Source organism: Tripterygium wilfordii, chromosome 21 (assembly GCF_013401445.1).
Source record: "Tripterygium wilfordii isolate XIE 37 chromosome 21, ASM1340144v1, whole genome shotgun sequence".
In the NCBI taxonomy this organism is placed as follows: Eukaryota; Viridiplantae; Streptophyta; class Magnoliopsida; order Celastrales; family Celastraceae; genus Tripterygium; species Tripterygium wilfordii.
Window position 1 is genome coordinate 5,425,244 of NC_052252.1, and position 16,853 is coordinate 5,442,096.

The 16,853-nt window shown below is 38.1% G+C and overlaps 2 protein-coding genes across 2 annotated transcripts; one reads left to right on the top strand and one right to left on the bottom strand.

The window, feature by feature from the left end:
* The first annotated feature begins 13 nt into the window (after positions 1–13).
* Positions 14–1,648, top strand: LOC119988560 (transcription factor MYB80-like). Its single transcript, XM_038833642.1, has one exon. It carries the CDS (start codon positions 890–892, stop codon positions 1,526–1,528), a length of 639 nt encoding a protein of 212 aa, XP_038689570.1. The 5' UTR covers positions 14–889; the 3' UTR covers positions 1,529–1,648.
* A 78-nt stretch (positions 1,649–1,726) lies between these two features.
* Positions 1,727–15,840, bottom strand: LOC119988558 (proteasome activator subunit 4). Its single transcript, XM_038833639.1, has 35 exons — positions 15,670–15,840; positions 14,731–14,833; positions 14,522–14,634; positions 14,042–14,164; positions 12,837–12,938; positions 12,575–12,740; positions 12,291–12,407; positions 12,133–12,200; positions 11,942–12,043; positions 11,639–11,855; positions 11,178–11,411; positions 10,953–11,071; positions 10,697–10,814; positions 10,385–10,609; positions 10,151–10,306; positions 9,937–10,013; positions 9,574–9,782; positions 9,231–9,447; positions 9,061–9,140; positions 8,787–8,904; positions 8,523–8,693; positions 7,623–7,791; positions 7,497–7,540; positions 7,347–7,389; positions 7,119–7,264; positions 6,825–6,919; positions 5,813–6,711; positions 4,957–5,238; positions 4,780–4,875; positions 4,121–4,299; positions 3,729–3,810; positions 3,319–3,443; positions 2,867–2,959; positions 1,994–2,147; positions 1,727–1,896 (listed from the first exon to the last, which is right to left on the bottom strand). Exons 1-35 carry the CDS (start codon positions 15,828–15,830, stop codon positions 1,855–1,857), a joined length of 5,445 nt encoding a protein of 1,814 aa, XP_038689567.1. The 5' UTR covers positions 15,831–15,840; the 3' UTR covers positions 1,727–1,854.
* Positions 15,841–16,853: the final 1,013 nt, after the last annotated feature.

Below are 16,853 nucleotides of genomic sequence, written 5' to 3' on the forward strand. Positions count from 1 at the left end.
ACTATTTCAATACCTTCACTAGAATGCGATGTGCTAAGACTAACGGGTCCGAGTTTGAGGAGATGCATAACTTGGTGGAGTTGGATTTGCAGTGGTCCGATTCTCAAGATCCAACAAGCAATGCAAGTGGAGAAAAAAGAAGAACTAGGAGGAGCTGGCAAGAACCTTCCTGCAGTCCGAGGCTGGTGCACTCTATTATGCGGATCAGACCGGTATGTAGGCGGTGGAGGCCTTATTGTTGGCTGAGTGAGCAAGGAAGAAGCTGAAATGGTGTTAAAAAGTTTTTGCTGACTTGGAATCCCACATGGTAGAGATGAATGACTGGTCGCAGACACAGATGATGGTCTGAAAGGTTGCAAGCGAGGGACAGGCGCATGGATTTGGCTGCCACCGCGGAGATTACTTGCAGGAGTGGGGTTGAGGTCTTGTTTAAGTGCCTGAGAAAAGAGCAGAGGAGCGGTGAGCAGCTTGCCGGAATAGGGCTGCTGTCTGTGGGCGGACCGGAGCAGGGGAAGTAGTCGGTTCGCTGGTGGGCTTCGACCCTTAGTAGTTGGGCTAACGAGAAACAAAACTGTACGGATCCAATGTATAGATTTCTGATATGATATCCGAACAATTCAGTGATATCTACTCCATTAACTGGATCTTGGCATAACTCAGCACATCAAAAGTTGTGGCTTTACACTTGAGGATAAATCCTCCCTCATTAAACCAACAAGGCCTTTTTCTAACTCAAGAGATGGGATTCAGCCCTTAACAGTTGAACTAGGGAGGAACAAAACCGTACGGGTCCAATATATTACCTCCGCCCAGGCAATTGGAGCCCGCCATAGTCGGGCTTCATTCTGTTGTTGGCATCCGAAACAAACGAATCTATCTGGTGCTTCAAATGCTTTCTGAATTGAACAAAGACTTACCACTCGTTTCTAAAATGGTGTGCAGATGGTTACTGATTGCTGCTCAGTTACCTGGACGCACAGACAATGACGTGAAAAATCCCTGGAATACCAAGCTGAAAAAGAAGCTTTCCGGGATGGGTATTGATCCTGTCGCCCAGAAGCCCTTCTCGCACCTCATGGCTGAGATTTCCATTACTCTAGCCCCACCGCAGGGAGCCTGTATTGCAGAAGCAGCTCTAGGTGGCTTCAAAGATGAAATGCTTCATCTCCTAACTAAGACGCGGATCGAGTTTCAGCCCCTGCAGTCTAATCCAGTAACAGGAGACACAACAGCTAAACCTGGGGGAAAAGACGATACCATTGAGAAGATCAAGCTTGGTTTATCCAGGACCATACAAGAAACCAGAAATGCTACTCATAAACAAGCCTTTGGGACACAGGACACTAATGCGGTCACATCTGAAAATTTTACAGGGACCTGCAGCACTTTCCCAGGATCCATTACTGGATACCAAGGCGGTCTGTCTTTGGGCAATGAAGCAGCTGGATCCCCATGGAGCCAGAGTATGTGCAAAGGAAGCACATGCACAGAGGGGGGATCAACAGGGCCGATTGCATGGGCAACTTGAGGATGAAATGGATAGGAATCTAAGGGTGGAAAAGATATGAGGAATGGGTCCAGCATGTTTAATACCGATTGTGTATCATGGGACTTACCATCTGATGATCTTAGGAACCCCATAGTCTAAGAAATATCACAAAAACAATGCAACAAAGGAAACAGATCAAACTTTATGGGTAACAATAGACATACTGACAATGAGAAATTATGCAAATGTAAATAAACTCATTCTTATGAACTATGATATTATGTATCAGGAATTACAAAGATTTCTCACTATGATTTTCATTATTCGTCTACTGTATTCTTTCGGGTCCTATAAGGCAATGTGAATCAAGCAAAATAAGATGATGAGGACGATGTATCAGCCAGAACCTGCCAATGCCAAATATTCAAAAAAAAATCCCAATAATTAATAAGATAAGAGAGATTGATAATCCTCAAATTAAAGCTACTCCATTTACAAAAGTACCTCAAGTTGTTCTTCAGTAAATGAATCTCTCTGTACATTCCATGTGTCTGCATGAGTCCTCCGAAACTCAGCTATGGCTTTTGTAACTGTAGATTTTATAGGGGATGGCTCTCCACCAAAGCGAGCAAGTAATGTAACATGCTCAGGCAACCAACTGAAAGAAAACGACCAATATTATGCATGTAATAACTCTTTGAAAACTACAGTAACTAACAGAATGGCAGTAATTAAAATCATTAGTTATTTCAATATATGCACACATCATTCACGTAGGCTTTTATCATCTACTCTAGCTGAAAATCTGTCATATATGATTTCTCAAATTAGGCATAGCAGCCACGTTAAAAGAACTCATGATTTTCCCCGACTCTCCCACCAGCATGATTAGAAACCCTAGCGGCACTTCATTTAATTATAAACCTTCACTGCTTCACACAACATGAACAATGCTAATAAAATAACTTTAGAGCGAAACAAGACCCAAAAAAATCATCTCGAATGATGAAAAGTCGGGTCTTTTTTGAGTTAGTGCAGATGCTAGAATTCAAACTCTTGGCGTAACGTCTTTTCTGAGGGGGTGATCCCCTGGACTCAAACTTGAAATCGAAGATCAATTTTGATAGAATGAATGATGTCAAGACTGAGAGCAATGGAGATGCCACACCTCAAACTACTAATTGGCTAACATGATTGTTAAGATTAATTACTATGTCATTCAACCCAATAAGTTAACTTGTTGGGTTGAGGTGTTTCACATCATTTACATATATTCTAACAATGATTATTACATCACATGCAAAAAACAAAGGCACCATTATTAAATGACATGATAATATCAGGCTCCCATAATTTATGAAGGCAGACGCAGCAAACCTGGGCATATCATAAGGGACTGATAATACAGAGGCTGCCAAAGCAAGCACAGCACCATGGATAGCAGCTATTGACTGACCCGCTTTTGAACTCCTGCATGCATAATCCAGTCTTCAGATCAGAATTTGATTTTATAAAATGGATTTTGAGAACCAAGACTAGTTAGTGAAGTATCCAAAAAAAGCCCTTGGGAAGTGTACATAAGAAAAATCGGAATGTGCTCTACAACGAATGGCATGATTTTAGAAATAATTCCATGTGTCAACTGGTATTAGTTTCAAAAACATTATTTAGAAGAAAGAAAATACAGAAAGTACACACATAAGTGCTCATTTCACAATTCATATAATAACGTGCATATTCCAGGAATGAGACCATCAATGAGCTTACATGCATTGGTCGCTTTTGGAAAACTAAATAAACTATCTGAAATATCCTAAACATAAAATAACCTCTGCTTTCTCTTTCTATGTATTGAAGTTGCCTCTGTGTAAGCTCTATCTCGGAAGTCTCTGGCCAGATCTTCATCCCCACCCTTCATTAGCCCTGCTAAAACCGCTGCAGCATGCTCCCTAACCTGTGGATTATGGTATCCATTTAACTGGAAGGTAACTTGCTACGATAAGCAGCATAAAAATCCACAAACAGCTATAAATTTAACTCTCTCTTACTTGAGGATTATCAATAAAAACTTGTCAGACTTCAGTCTTTTTGGAGCTCATTTTATTTCATAGATAAGAAATTCAGATAACAAATTTGAGTACACAAGATCAACATTTTACATACTGACGCACAATTCATGCAAAAGCATGAAATAGCATGCACCCATTAGTATCCACATAAAAAATACGAAGGAACTTGCCTCCACTTGATTGTCTCGAAGGAGATCTTCAACAGCCCGCCAAATTTGTTGTTTCTCAACAGTTGAGAGAATGAAGGTATGCCTTTCCAGAAGTAGAAAATTAAATTAGCACCCATATCATAACAAAAACACAGACAAAGATTGTTCCACTTTAACCTACAATCTTTGGAATGAAGAAGACGACAATGCTTACATGCCAAAGATAAATTGTGAACATGAAAAAAAGTAGATGCTAAAGATAAAACTTCCAATGCAGGATTTGAATTTGAATTATGGGTTCCCAAATGAAGTCATTACGAAGCAAAAAAGTATAATAGTCTATAGGTATAGCTAAATCTTATTTATTTGAAAGTAACCCAATGCATGAGATGAGAGTTCATGAAGCAGCATACCTGTACATAAAAGTTCGCAGATATGTCAGGGTGGCAGATCTAGTCCGCCAGTTTGAATCACCACAAGAAGAAAGAATAATGGAAACAGCCTTCTGGAGATGAGGTTCCTTGAAAACCCTCCATTTTAGCAATTCAAAGGCAGCCTTGGCCAGGGTTGACAAATCCTTATTTGATGTTTCCTTCAAGAAGTCAACAAGATCTTTTTAAAACAGGTGTAAAGAGGAAAGCCATTATGCCCACCACACACACACACACACACACACACACACAACCCAACCATAAGGGAAAAAGATGAAGTAAATTATTAACATCAGATTTCAAATATAAGAAACAAAAAAGTTAAAAGATTCAAACTGTGTACCCTTTGGGTGAACTATTTGATCAGTAAAACTGAGCATCAACGCACCAATATTGATGGAAACAAACTGAAATTCGATTAAATTTGCAATAATCATTCAAGTTACTCGTATGAAAGCATAACCAAGTTCATTGGGGAAACAGATGATAGTAAGAGATAGTCAAGTGCAGAAAGACCAATGACCATTTAATAGCACATCAAACTACACAAAGTAGAAATGTCAAAAATTGCGTGTAAGATTCAAGCGGCATTCTGATGCAAATCACTCAGTAACTGAGAACTAAATTTTCACTCCACATACCTGCAAGGAAATTACAGGATTCAGAAGCTCTACGATGACAGCTAGTAAACAGGATGATCTTCCAGACTTCAAGGTTGATATGATAAAGTGAAATATCTACAAACATATTTAAAATACATCAGAGACTCCAAGGTTTAAAGAAAAAAAATCCATAGAGAATTATCCAAAGATAATTACCGTTTCCATCCATTTTATGTCATCGCGTGAATCTCCATTCAAATGCCCATTTTGTGGACCTGAATCCGCTGAGGGCTCCATATTGTCAGTGTGGCTGATCTTTTGAATATTTGTTACTGCGTCAGATGCTCGTTCTGTGAGAAAGCGAACCCAATTTTCCTCCTTAAGTTGATCATCAATGTCACTGTTTCCCTCTTCATGAGAATGATTGTGGGCAAGTGATGTATACAGCTGAATGTTAGAGCACAACACAGAAAGGGTAACACCTATAGCTTCCCTTACCTGTCCCATATAAAACTGATGTGAAGACAAGAGCAGAGAAAAAATCCAAAGGTTACAGGAAACAAGTTCTGCAATAGAACAAGGTCTCCAATGGACTAGCTAAATCTCAGTAACTGAAGAAACACATACATACTAGAACAAACACACAAAGTAATACAGATATACTATAAACTAGTCAATCATGAATGCTAGCAAGCAAATTTGCAAAATCCACAATCCCCAACTTCTAGTTATCCTACGGCCCCAACATCACTTTGAAAGGCAAATCACGTTCCTACACAAAATGAGGTTACAACAACGGAAAATTCTTTCTAGGGATTAATAGGAAATAAATACCAACAATGAACATCTTCCAAACACTGTAATGCCTTCCCACCAAAATTTTGCAAAGATTAACCACTGCATGAGTGTTGCTAAAAGCGATTAAATGGGGTCAAGAGTTTATGCTCGTGCTATTTTAACCCTGGAACTTTATTTAAATTTTGCCAAGAAAAGAAAAGAAAAGTACAAACTAAACCCTCTACAAACAATAATGGATATAAATGTTAAGAGTTATGAAAAGAGGGATGCATACTTGGGCCGACGAGTGGCACATATTGGTCTTCAGCTCATTTAGAAGTTTAACATGGAGATGGACCTCAGCCACCGTCATTCTCTGTGGGGATATTTCAATTAGAGCAGCTGATAGAAAAGCATAGCGCTTCGCAACTATGGTGGTAGTCACAGTTGGAGGTAAGGGTGTCATCAAACAGTCCAAGATTGGTTGCCTCAAAAGAGGAATTTTTGTACCATATTTTCCTTTTCCAGTAACTGCGTAGCGTATACAAGCTGCCCATTCAGGTATTGACTCCACTGACCGAGCAAGAATGATATTCTGCAATTGAACCATCATCCAGCTGTCCCAAGCTCCTAAAAGACCATTGACATCAGAGTGCAACATCCCAGCCAATGCTTCAGCAGCAACACATTGCTTCGACCGTTCTTTGGCATTTGCAAACTCCACCAATGTACTTTTAAGTGCCAACAAAACCGGCATACCACATTCTTGTACAAGCCGCTTGAAAATTCGTGCAAAGTTGAAGTAAAACGTATCATTTCCTAATAATGAGATCCAACTAGGTGTCCGAGGCCATGAAGATGAAAAGTCGAAATAAAAACGGGTGATTGATTTGTCAGCTAGACTTTGAAAAGAATTTCCATGATTTCCTCTTGAAGATGTGCTGTCACCATCGGTAATTATGTGAACATGAGAAAGACTACTCAAGGTGTCATGAAAAAATCCCTCTTTCTGAAAAATCTCTGTTAATGCTTCTTCAAGAGATGATTTGGTAATTCCTTGTGATTCCCCAGAAGCCACTAGTCCGTCCTGAGCTGATTGTTTGTATGGCGACTCTTTCAATAGTGTATTTAATGCCGAAATTGCAAGTATTCTTGTCTGAGGTAGCTGACTTTTTAAATTCTTTAGAAAGTGACCTGCAAATGAACATCCAAAAAATGTGCATGGTGAGTAGTCAACTAAATTAATGATGACAATAGAAAGCTAACAAGCAACAAGCTATCAATGAATCAACACAAGTGACGCTGACCTGCTGTTTCACTAAGGATCTTTGATGAGAAGTTTGCTACATTTCTAGATGCCATTGCCAATAAAAGCAGAATTCTATTAGCCATGAGATTATACCTGATAAAATACAGCCAAAAATTTGTTAACACTAGCCTAAATTAATTTCCAGGACTAATTATAATCTCTATATTTGAGAGTTTGCAAACAAAAGCAACTATTTTCTAACAGCTAAGAGAGTAGATGATGCCAGTCAAGTGAGTCAACAAAGCAAAGTCAAGACAAGAGTTATCAGGTGCACAAACAATAAGATAGTTACCGCCAATGCAAGCCATTAGAATCAAAACTCATAGATCCAATCTGGGAAACCAAGTCTGTAAAGTCTGGTCCATCTATAGCATTATCTGGAGTCTTGAAAATGCTTCTAGAAACTCCAGCAAAGTGGATGTTGTATTTGACAAAAAGCTGTTGGCAGTGACAAAACTTTAAGCAAGAAGATCTCAGACATATCGCCTGTATATTATCCAGTGGCTATGGGAAATTTTACCTCATTGATTGCTTTTTGAGCTTTGAGAGATTCATGATGTGAGCTATAACAAGAGAATGAAAAGTAAGGAAGATTACATCTGAAAATATTGACCTATATAAAATATTAAATTACATGCTAGCATAGCAAATAGCATTGTGAGAGAGATACCTAGAAAGAATTCCAAGAAGAAATGACGAGAATGACTTTGCATCCTGAAACAACAGAAGACATATTAAACAAGATAAGCTTTTCGTAACATGTTTTAAGCACTCCATGTTGAACGTTACCACTTACCATCATCAAATGCTTAATAACTGTCTGTGTAGAAAGAACAGCACATGAACCAAGAACTTCAAATTCTTGTGCGTTGGGGTTCCGTAAATTTTCAGTAAGGGAGACCACACACTTTGAAATCATTGCTGGCCACCTCTTAATCATCTTTGTCAGAGATTTGCCAGCAAGTCTGAACATCAAGCAAACAGATTTCATCAGAAAGGATTTTTGGATGTCAACATTAAGAGAGATAAATATATGGTCAAGCAGAAACATCAAAACAAGCAATGGTTAGAAAACTGCAGTAACTACAAGATGGGGAAGTTGAACAGTTCTTAGAAAAAGTATATACTATTCAGCCATCACAAAAAGAGGTCGAAAAAGAAATAAGATTGCGCGAACATAGCTGAAGACAAGGCAATTCATGATGTTCGACCACTATTCTTCACCAACAGTCAATCAATATATCTGCAAGCAAATGAAATATAAGAAGTTGCACACAACAAAGGTCTGGAAACCAAATCCTCGCAGAGAGAGAATGCTGACTTCTCTACCTTGAACTTATCATCTATGCTCAGTTCAAGAGATAAAACAGAAATCTACTACCAAAACATAACCCAAACTGAAACTAATTGGAGCCATATATTTGTTCGACCCTGCTCCCTGAGAACTTCACAAGAAAATTTCAACAATTGAGAGGTTGTAATGAAAAAATAAAAAATAAGGGGTTGTAATTCACCACAACGCCATAACGGAAGGTAGAGTACATGAAATGGTTAAATACAAAGCATTACATTGCGTTGACTGTCTAATCATAATCAAATGTACAGTCATATTCATGGTATTGCATCCAAAACAAGTAAAAGCGATTACAAAGAAGTTTGACCATGTGAGATGATCAGAGGAAAAGAATGGACTTACATGCGAACAGTTTCATAGCTATGTAAAGAGAGGTTTAGAAGATCATCCATCAAAAGATTAACATGCTCCGGGGGAGAGAAACTCCCTGTTGTACGAAAGACATGATAGGAAGACTGGGAAGACCTCCATGTACCATGCATGTATGCTTTGTCAATTAAAGCCCACCTTGGCCTGGAATGAAAGAGTAAATACAGGACTCAAAGACCAAAATCTCGATGCATCCTCAAGAAATTACAAAAGGAGTTTCATGATGGATCCTTTCACCTTCGTTTTCCTTTACAATGAGAAGAAACAATAAAGTTTGTTGAAGGTTCTACAATGGCAGCAGATTCTAACTTCCAAGCCTGCCTGTGATTTGCCCATTCATCAAACTCTAAACTCCCTGAACGACAATTATTACAACACAGAGAGACATGAGGACATGATGCCAAAGAGAATGCGAGGAAAATAAAGAAATAAAAAGAGAATAGCAAGATCTACAAGATATTGCTCCCAAAAGCACCAGTAATTTAAAACTTCTGGATGCAGTGTTCATTACCATAGTTTCCTAAAGCATCCATTATGCGGGTAACGAGTATCAACAAGATGCTGTCATCGGATTTTTCCTCTAACATATATCTGTCATGCAAATTCACAATATTTAGCAGATAATAACCCATCAAAACTAAAAGAATCATGCCCAGATAACTATGACAGTAAATCATTTACTTGCAGGCTACATGTATGATCTCAGAAGCTCTTTCCCGGAGTTCAGTGCTACCAACACTTGACCCTGTTGCTCCAGCTATGAAGAAAGGAATATGACTTGGATCTTCATCCATTCCATTCCTAGGAGTTGGGCTGAAATCAGGTAAGCAGGATAAAACACCTTGTAAGGAAGAATCAATTCGCAGCAGAGTAACTTTCAGGTGCTCTTTCTCATTTCCTGGCCACAGATAAAAGGCAGAAGTCACATGTCAGAAATCTGTCCCATTATATAAGAATAGGATCACTTCATATACTATCTGTCTGGATCCCACACAAAGCAAAAACCTGGAGGAAGAAATATTACCTGGGTCAGAATGAAGTTTGGTCTGGCAGATCTTTAGAAGATCATCTAAAGCTGATCGAAAATGCAGGTTCAGAAGTTCGTTCGCAAACTGAACCTCTTCATCATTCGGAACATGCCATTTTGGGGCTATTAATGATTCACCATTTGAATAATCTTTTGTGCTTATCCATTCCTCCAATGCAGCTGCAGAGGGGTGTCGCAAAATGCATCTGGGAAACCAATATTTAAGTTAGTCCATATTCTGATGGTTTGAGAACAAGAGGGAAGCACTTTAACTCAGTGTTGGTAAAAAGATATCTTCTAATAGTAAAGGAAAAAAGTTGAGCTATAACTATGTATGTCAGAGAAAAGATGTATATTTACTTATACTGATCGATGGGATAATAGAGGACCAGACTCCCAAGGAGGGAACGAAGAAGATGATCCCCAGCTCCATTAACCTAGCATATAATGGGAAAAGTATTCAGGTTCTAGACACATAAATACCAAGGTTTTCTAAGACCTAATTTAAATTTATACATTACTCAAGAAATCTCTCAATATGTAGCGAATAAATAAACCAGATAGTAAACAACACCTTCCATGATGGGCAATCAAAGGCCGAAGCTATAGCTTCTTTGAACAGCTCCTTGTAACGAAGAAGAGAAGCACCACCATAACTGATTGCAACTGACAATATTTTCAATTGGTAATCAATTGAAGTTTCAAGTGCTGGAGAAATTGTAGGTTTAGCCTGGAGAAACAAAAATCTACTATCATAACAAGGATCTAGCTGATAAGAAGCAAATAATGAATAACGTTAGCTGAAAACCTTAGTTGAAAATGAAACTGAGGCCTCAGAGGTTCCTCTTCCTCCAAATCCCGTTGAAGGTGTTCCTTTAAAGGATGATAGAACAGATAATAATATTGGTTCAACAAAATACGAAACTGCCTCTCCTGGATTCGAATGAATACATGCACAACAGAGCAATCCAACCTCCGCAATGGCCCCAGGAAGAATATTTGTTCTGACAAACTTAGAAATTTTCTTCAGAGCCTATCAACAATAAAAGAAATAGGTTATGATATCTGCGTTGAAAAAAAGGATCTACTGAATTAACCATTTGGAGCAAACAACTGAGACCTGACTATATAGTGATTTTGAGAGTCTCCCAAGCAAAATTTCAAGCATGCAATAGTAATAAGGACCGTCCTCAACCAAAAAAGTTCCTGATGTAGCTGATGAATGTAGGCCTTCACTCCTACAAAAAGAAAAATCAATCACATTGACCATAAGAACAAAAGAGAAAAAGGGATGACGTTTTACAAAATATATACTAGCAGATGCAATTAGGTATGCAGGAGTCTAAAACAGAAGGGGTAAAGATTCCACAACTTACAAAACACTACTTGTCTCCAAATGTTGAAGCAATGAAAATAGGCGACATAAGAATTCGTCCAGCCAATCAGAAAAACAAATCATAGGTAGTTCATCCATATTGTCATCCAAAGTGGCCATCTGAAATCATAATTATATTAGAAACACCCTGATTGGCTATTTATCACCATATAAACCATGTTTTCTGTATCAACTTGTGTATCAACTTGGGCTGTTCAGAACTTACATTGGAAAATATGGAACCAATTAACTGCAAGGTTGCCAAGGTTTTTGGAGGATCATTGGCATCCATACCAAGTAACGCATTGGATAATGAATTCATCAGAAGATCAATGAACATATTTTCACCACCAAGATCCACTGCTTCCTTGGACGTGATTGATAGGGAGGTCAGAAACAGTGAACGCCCAGCAAACGCCACTGACATCACCGCCGTCTTAAGCTGATGTGTGGCAGTCATCTGACTAGAAGCAAAAGTCAGTAAAAGATAAGTCAGCGTGATAAAAGTAGCACAAATTCAATAGAAGATTGTTCAGTATCCAACCAATTAAGCATGCCCTCTAAGATTAACAAAGGCTAATCAGTTCAATTTTTCCCTTTTTTCTCTTTGATGGTAAGGGAAAAGTGCCTTTGAGCAATATAAAAATTTCAGCGAAAGTAAGAAGTAAAAGATAGGACATAACGAACCGTCTCTAATGCCAGATGGAATCGAGATGCTAGAAATGGGAGAACCATAGAGGGCTCAACGTAAGACAGAATAGAAGTTGCTGCAGCAACAGTTTCAGAAAGATGTTCATTCTTGCTATACTGCCCACGATCGATTAACTTCAGCACAACCGCGACAAATGCAGTGCGTTCTGGTTTCCCTAGAAACAGGCCACCCTCTCTACCTTTATCTGTGTTCCTGAAACAAACAGCATTCAAGTATAAAGAGCGAGCAATAAGTTGATAAAATCACATCTTATGCAAGTAGTGCAGATAAATACTTACTGCTGTTCATGCTGCAAGCGTTTCTGGAATGTTATTACCAAATGGAGGAGAAACCGCTCCAATGAGTAAGTCCAACGACCACCGTTTGAGGGATGGTAATATCTGTAACAGTCACAACAGTAAAGAACCAATGGCAAGAATTTATGGACGAATCATCAAAAATCAGAAGATTAAAATGTTGGAAAACTAACTGCTCCAAGAGGTTGACCAATTTCTCAAAGTGCTCTAGCGCCAAACTACCAGGTTTCAACAAATACACCTGCAATTGAAAATAAAGAAAGCGTGAAAATTTTCTTAAACATCTACATGTTATCAGCCAATAAATGTCGCTGACTTATTTCCGTCTTACTATTGATTTTGCAATGGCTTTTGTAGGAGCCATTGTTCTATTTGAGAACAAGAATCTTGTATTTCTAGGGACATCCACAGAAAAAGGATATGATCCACTTCCATTTGCCACAGGAACCTGTAATTTACGGAGCAAGGATAAACAAAGTCATAAAAATCACAGGAACCAGTGATTTACACATTTGCAAAATGGTGTTGCAGTAATTGCATTCCAAGATAGACAGCCTTTGACGCAGAAATTCAATGGGTTCCAGAAACTATTACTTGAAGCGTTCATGAACTCACCTCAAACATATTTAAGTATCTGGTGAAAAGTGTGGGTAGGAAGCATTCCCAGACAATAAAGCTGTAGTTCTTTACAACACGGGCAATAACAGCAGCCCATTGACTGTTCCAGAATTGGCAGTTCGGGATTGAGTCCCAGAGGTCTATGAATTCTCTAATACGATCACTGCAATTACCAAATGAGGACATAAATATGTTAAAGTAATATTCCAAAACCGCAAAGAAAAACAGTTGCAAAAAAAAAAAAATTTGTGCCCCTCACTTTGAAAAGAAATCCTGGTTGTCCACATTTGTAGGAAGAAACAGTCTCAGAAACCCGGACCCTTCAAATGATGAATTGTGCCAAGGGTTTTCCAATAGAGTCCTGCAAATTTGTGACAACAAGATCTCAATAGAGTGCAAAGCAACATAACATTTTACTGCTCCAACCTAGCTAAAGACTCTATCAAAGCGGGCATTCATATCTCAAAATTTCAGGGAAGAATAGGATTCACTAGAGCTACTATGTCAAACGAATCAAGCATTAAATTATAAAAATTGAACCCTTTGATTTCTCTAGTGAATAGAACAGTGTCATGCTCGCTTCTATGATATCAAACAATCATTAAACTAATTTTAAGGAAACTCTACGATGATTGACACATTTTAGAGCTCTGTTAATGCAGGAACTGCCCTATAAGCAAATTAAAAAAAAAAAAAAAAAAGAGGCTGATTTAATTATTAATGGCTTGTCTTTTAGCCAGCACCCGCAGCCTTTGTAGTTTGGTAGTTTTTTAACCTGTATGACAGCAGAAACTGTTTTAGCCAGTACAGAAGTCAAAGGCATCCCATCCAACAATTGACTCCCAATGGCTTGAACCTTCAAGGGTATTGCTCCCATCAGAGTACAGGGGTGGAAATTTGGAAACAGTCCTATGCTTGAGAAATTCTGCACAAATGTGCTACTCTAAAGACTTAAAACTCTAAGACCCCGAGGTCATTTTTTAAGAAAAGTTATGGGATTATATTCTTTCTTTTTTTTGAGGGAGAGAGGAACCGAAACTTGCACCTTGTGCAAGAGTAAATTGTGAGCCCAGGGTGACTTTCTCAACACATTCACCATTGTACCAGACAAGAGACCTAAGAAAGCTTTTTGGTGTTTTAATTCTCAGGCTGTCAATCAAAATCTGCACCACCTCTCATTTTCCTAGAAAGCTTAAACCCATGAGGGTCACAACTTGGAGGGTCCACCGAGGTACAACCATACAATGTTGTCGATCGAGGATCATCATTCATCCCCTAATCACTAAATGAAACATATCCCAACCTTTAACCACTTGCTAAAGAGGGGGAAAAAGACTGGAGAAGATATGAAATAGTCTTTAATATAGTTGCTCACACTGATTTAAAATGTGATTACACTAAAAGTGGATGATATGCACCATGAACTAAGTAAAAATAAAAAAGATAACAACTGATAATACTTACCTAAATTCAGACCATATCTCAAACGCAGAACCTGGTAGAAAAAATCTCCGACAAGATCGAACAAGGGAAGTAATTGCCTCAAAATGCCTCTGTCTCAATCTCCACCCTTCTGGACCTGTATCCCTGCATCATTTCCATAGTCCAAAGTCACCACCATATAAGGTTTCCGAGACTAAGAGGTACAAGAATATGAATATTGTCCCATATGCGGCACTAGTATCAAATGTGTATCAAAAAATAAAGAAAAGAAATTACGCTACACACTTCAACAGAAACAATGGGAACAAGTATAGAGGTAAGAGACAGTTTTGACTTGAACAACAGGCATCAAGCATCAGAGTACCGTAATAGCTCGCATCAGAGTTTGAATGTGATGTACAAAAACCAAAATCTCCAGTTCATAATATTTTGTCTGTGAGATCATTCTATCAATGTCCACAAAGAATCATTAGAAATGAAAATTGCAAACATGGAACTCACCTAGTGAAATGTGTACGAACCAGAGTATCATACAGAGGCCGCCACTGAACTTTCAAGGACAACTTCTTTCGATATTTGTTAAGAATTCTGACTAAGATGTTTCCCCATCTAACCTAATCCACAAATGAAACCATCATACTGGGAAAGAAGAAAGACAGTAAAGTAAATTTCAAAAGTAGGGATTCAATTTGTAAGGTACAATGTAAAACCTGAGCATAAATTCTGCCCTGCGAGTTGTGAAACAATTCTAACCCAATTTCCACAATTTCAAGAACATCTTCTGGGGCTAGTTCGCTTCTAGCCTTTATGAAACTGCAGAGTAATAAAATTCGTATCATATTCCAGCTAAAAAAAGCCCATATATTTGGATCCACATTTGCATAAGAGACTTCATGACAGCTTTGGACTTATGATAATAAGAGAGAATAAAATAAAATAAAAGACTAATTTACCAAACAACACAGAATCAAACAAGAGAATTATCTACTTAGCTGAGTTTTATTTGAGCATAACTAATCATAAAAGGTCAAGAGTGACCAAGAACTGTAAGCACAATTGTAAAACAGCTTCAAATGCTTCAATTCTACTCATACATAAAGCATGCCAGCTGCAACTGCAAAGCATGAAATGCATAGTCCTAACCGATTTCCTTGCTCTTCGATTTCCAAGCTAAACTTTCCTCTATATCATTACTTTAACTAAAAATCGGTTTTCCTTGATTTCAACACAAACTTTACCAGAATTCAGTACCGAAATCAGCTCAGTTTGGGTTATACTATAAGATCACCCATCCTATGACATCAAGAGCGATCGAAAATTGTATGCACATGTTACAAACAAGGCCAGCTCCAAATGCTACAGACTACAGTTCCTATTTCTAAAATGAATCAAGGTCCATACGTAACAGAAAACTCCTAGTTGACTAGTTCTAACACTCCACCAGAATTCAGGGCCAAAATCCGCACAGTTGATTTCATATAGTCTCAAAAAATCCAATCTAACTTCAGAGCCTAATCAGAACCAAATTGGACAGAGTCACAATTCACACAGTAAGTATCAGGAATCAAAACTAAAAATCAAGGTGATATTAATATATTATAATTGAAAAAGGAAAGGAAAGGCTGCGACGGAAGACTTGAGAGACTTGCAGGTCAATGACGGAGATCCATTTGAGAGTGGCGTAGACGGAGTCGGGATCGTCCGAGTTGTAGGCGAGCTTGACCGAGGTGACGACGCTAGTGAAGGACTCCTTCTCTCGCTTGGTCTCCTCCGCCACAGCCGGCGGCAGCCATGCATTGTACAGATGCATCTCCTCCTTCTGCTTCCCGTGAGAGCTGAAATGTAATCAAAACTACCTGATCTCTATTCAGTATTTATATATTGATTTCTTGTGCGACGGGTTAAATAAGTCGGCTCCTTATCTTTTTTGACAAGAAATTAAAAAATTAAAAATAATTAACAATATTCATATAAATGGATTTAGTTTTCTTTAAAATATATTATATGGTAGGAATAAGATACAAATGGAATATATATATATACATATATATATATATATATATTTAATATGTTATTGTAAAATGAATGGTAAATTAGCTTCAAATATATGATTTTTTTTTTTTTTTTTTTTTTTTTGAGAAAAAAACAACTTCATTAAGAAGAAACAGAAATACAATCAATAGCCAAAACCGACCCTATGAAGTGCGGAGGATCTCCGACCCATTGTCTAGTCCCGAAACTCAAGGCCTGTTTGGCAAAAATATCAGCTGCGCGATTTGCATCACGCTTGACATGATGAGGGAGCACATTACAGAATAAAGGAAACAATTCCTTGGCCCTACTAATACATAAACCAGATTCAGATAGATCACTAACTTGGCTATTTAAGCCTGAAATGGCTAGCAAAGAGTCACCCTCCAGGATGATAGACTGGTAGTTGAAGTCCTGCGCAAGAATGAGAGCTTCCTTGGCAGCTAGACATTCCGCGAAAAGGGGGTTTGAAGGACCTGCTATACACTTGGAACGAGAGACAATATGAGATCCAGACTCATCCCTTGCTATTAGGCCCACGCCTATCTTGGAATCCTTAAGAGCTGCGTCAAATATATGATTTAGAATCAAGGGATTTACCATGCTAAATAGACATCATAATATTTTCATTAAATTAAATATATTTTAAATCAATTTTAGAGTGTAGAATGAACAAGCCTCAAAATCAATATAGAGTTAAAAATATTAACATTTTCTAAATTTATTATGAATAATTACATAATTAAGTTTGTCTTAAAGACTTTTAAAACTCTATCTATAATGGTTAGATTTTGAGATGTCT

Excerpts from the sequence above, each read along its gene's own strand:
- LOC119988560 (XM_038833642.1), top strand. The coding sequence starts at position 890 with ATGCTTTCTGAATTGAACAAAGACTTACCACTCGTTTCTAAAATGGTG.
- LOC119988558 (XM_038833639.1), bottom strand. The coding sequence starts at position 15,830 with ATGCATCTGTACAATGCATGGCTGCCGCCGGCTGTGGCGGAGGAGACC. Across the intron at positions 12,939-14,041 it reads GAGATATGGTCTGAATTTAG|GACTCTATTGGAAAACCCTT; the intron begins GTAAGTATTATC and ends ACAAATTTGCAG. Across the intron at positions 4,876-4,956 it reads ACATAAAATGGATGGAAACG|ATATTTCACTTTATCATATC; the intron begins GTAATTATCTTT and ends ATATGTTTGTAG.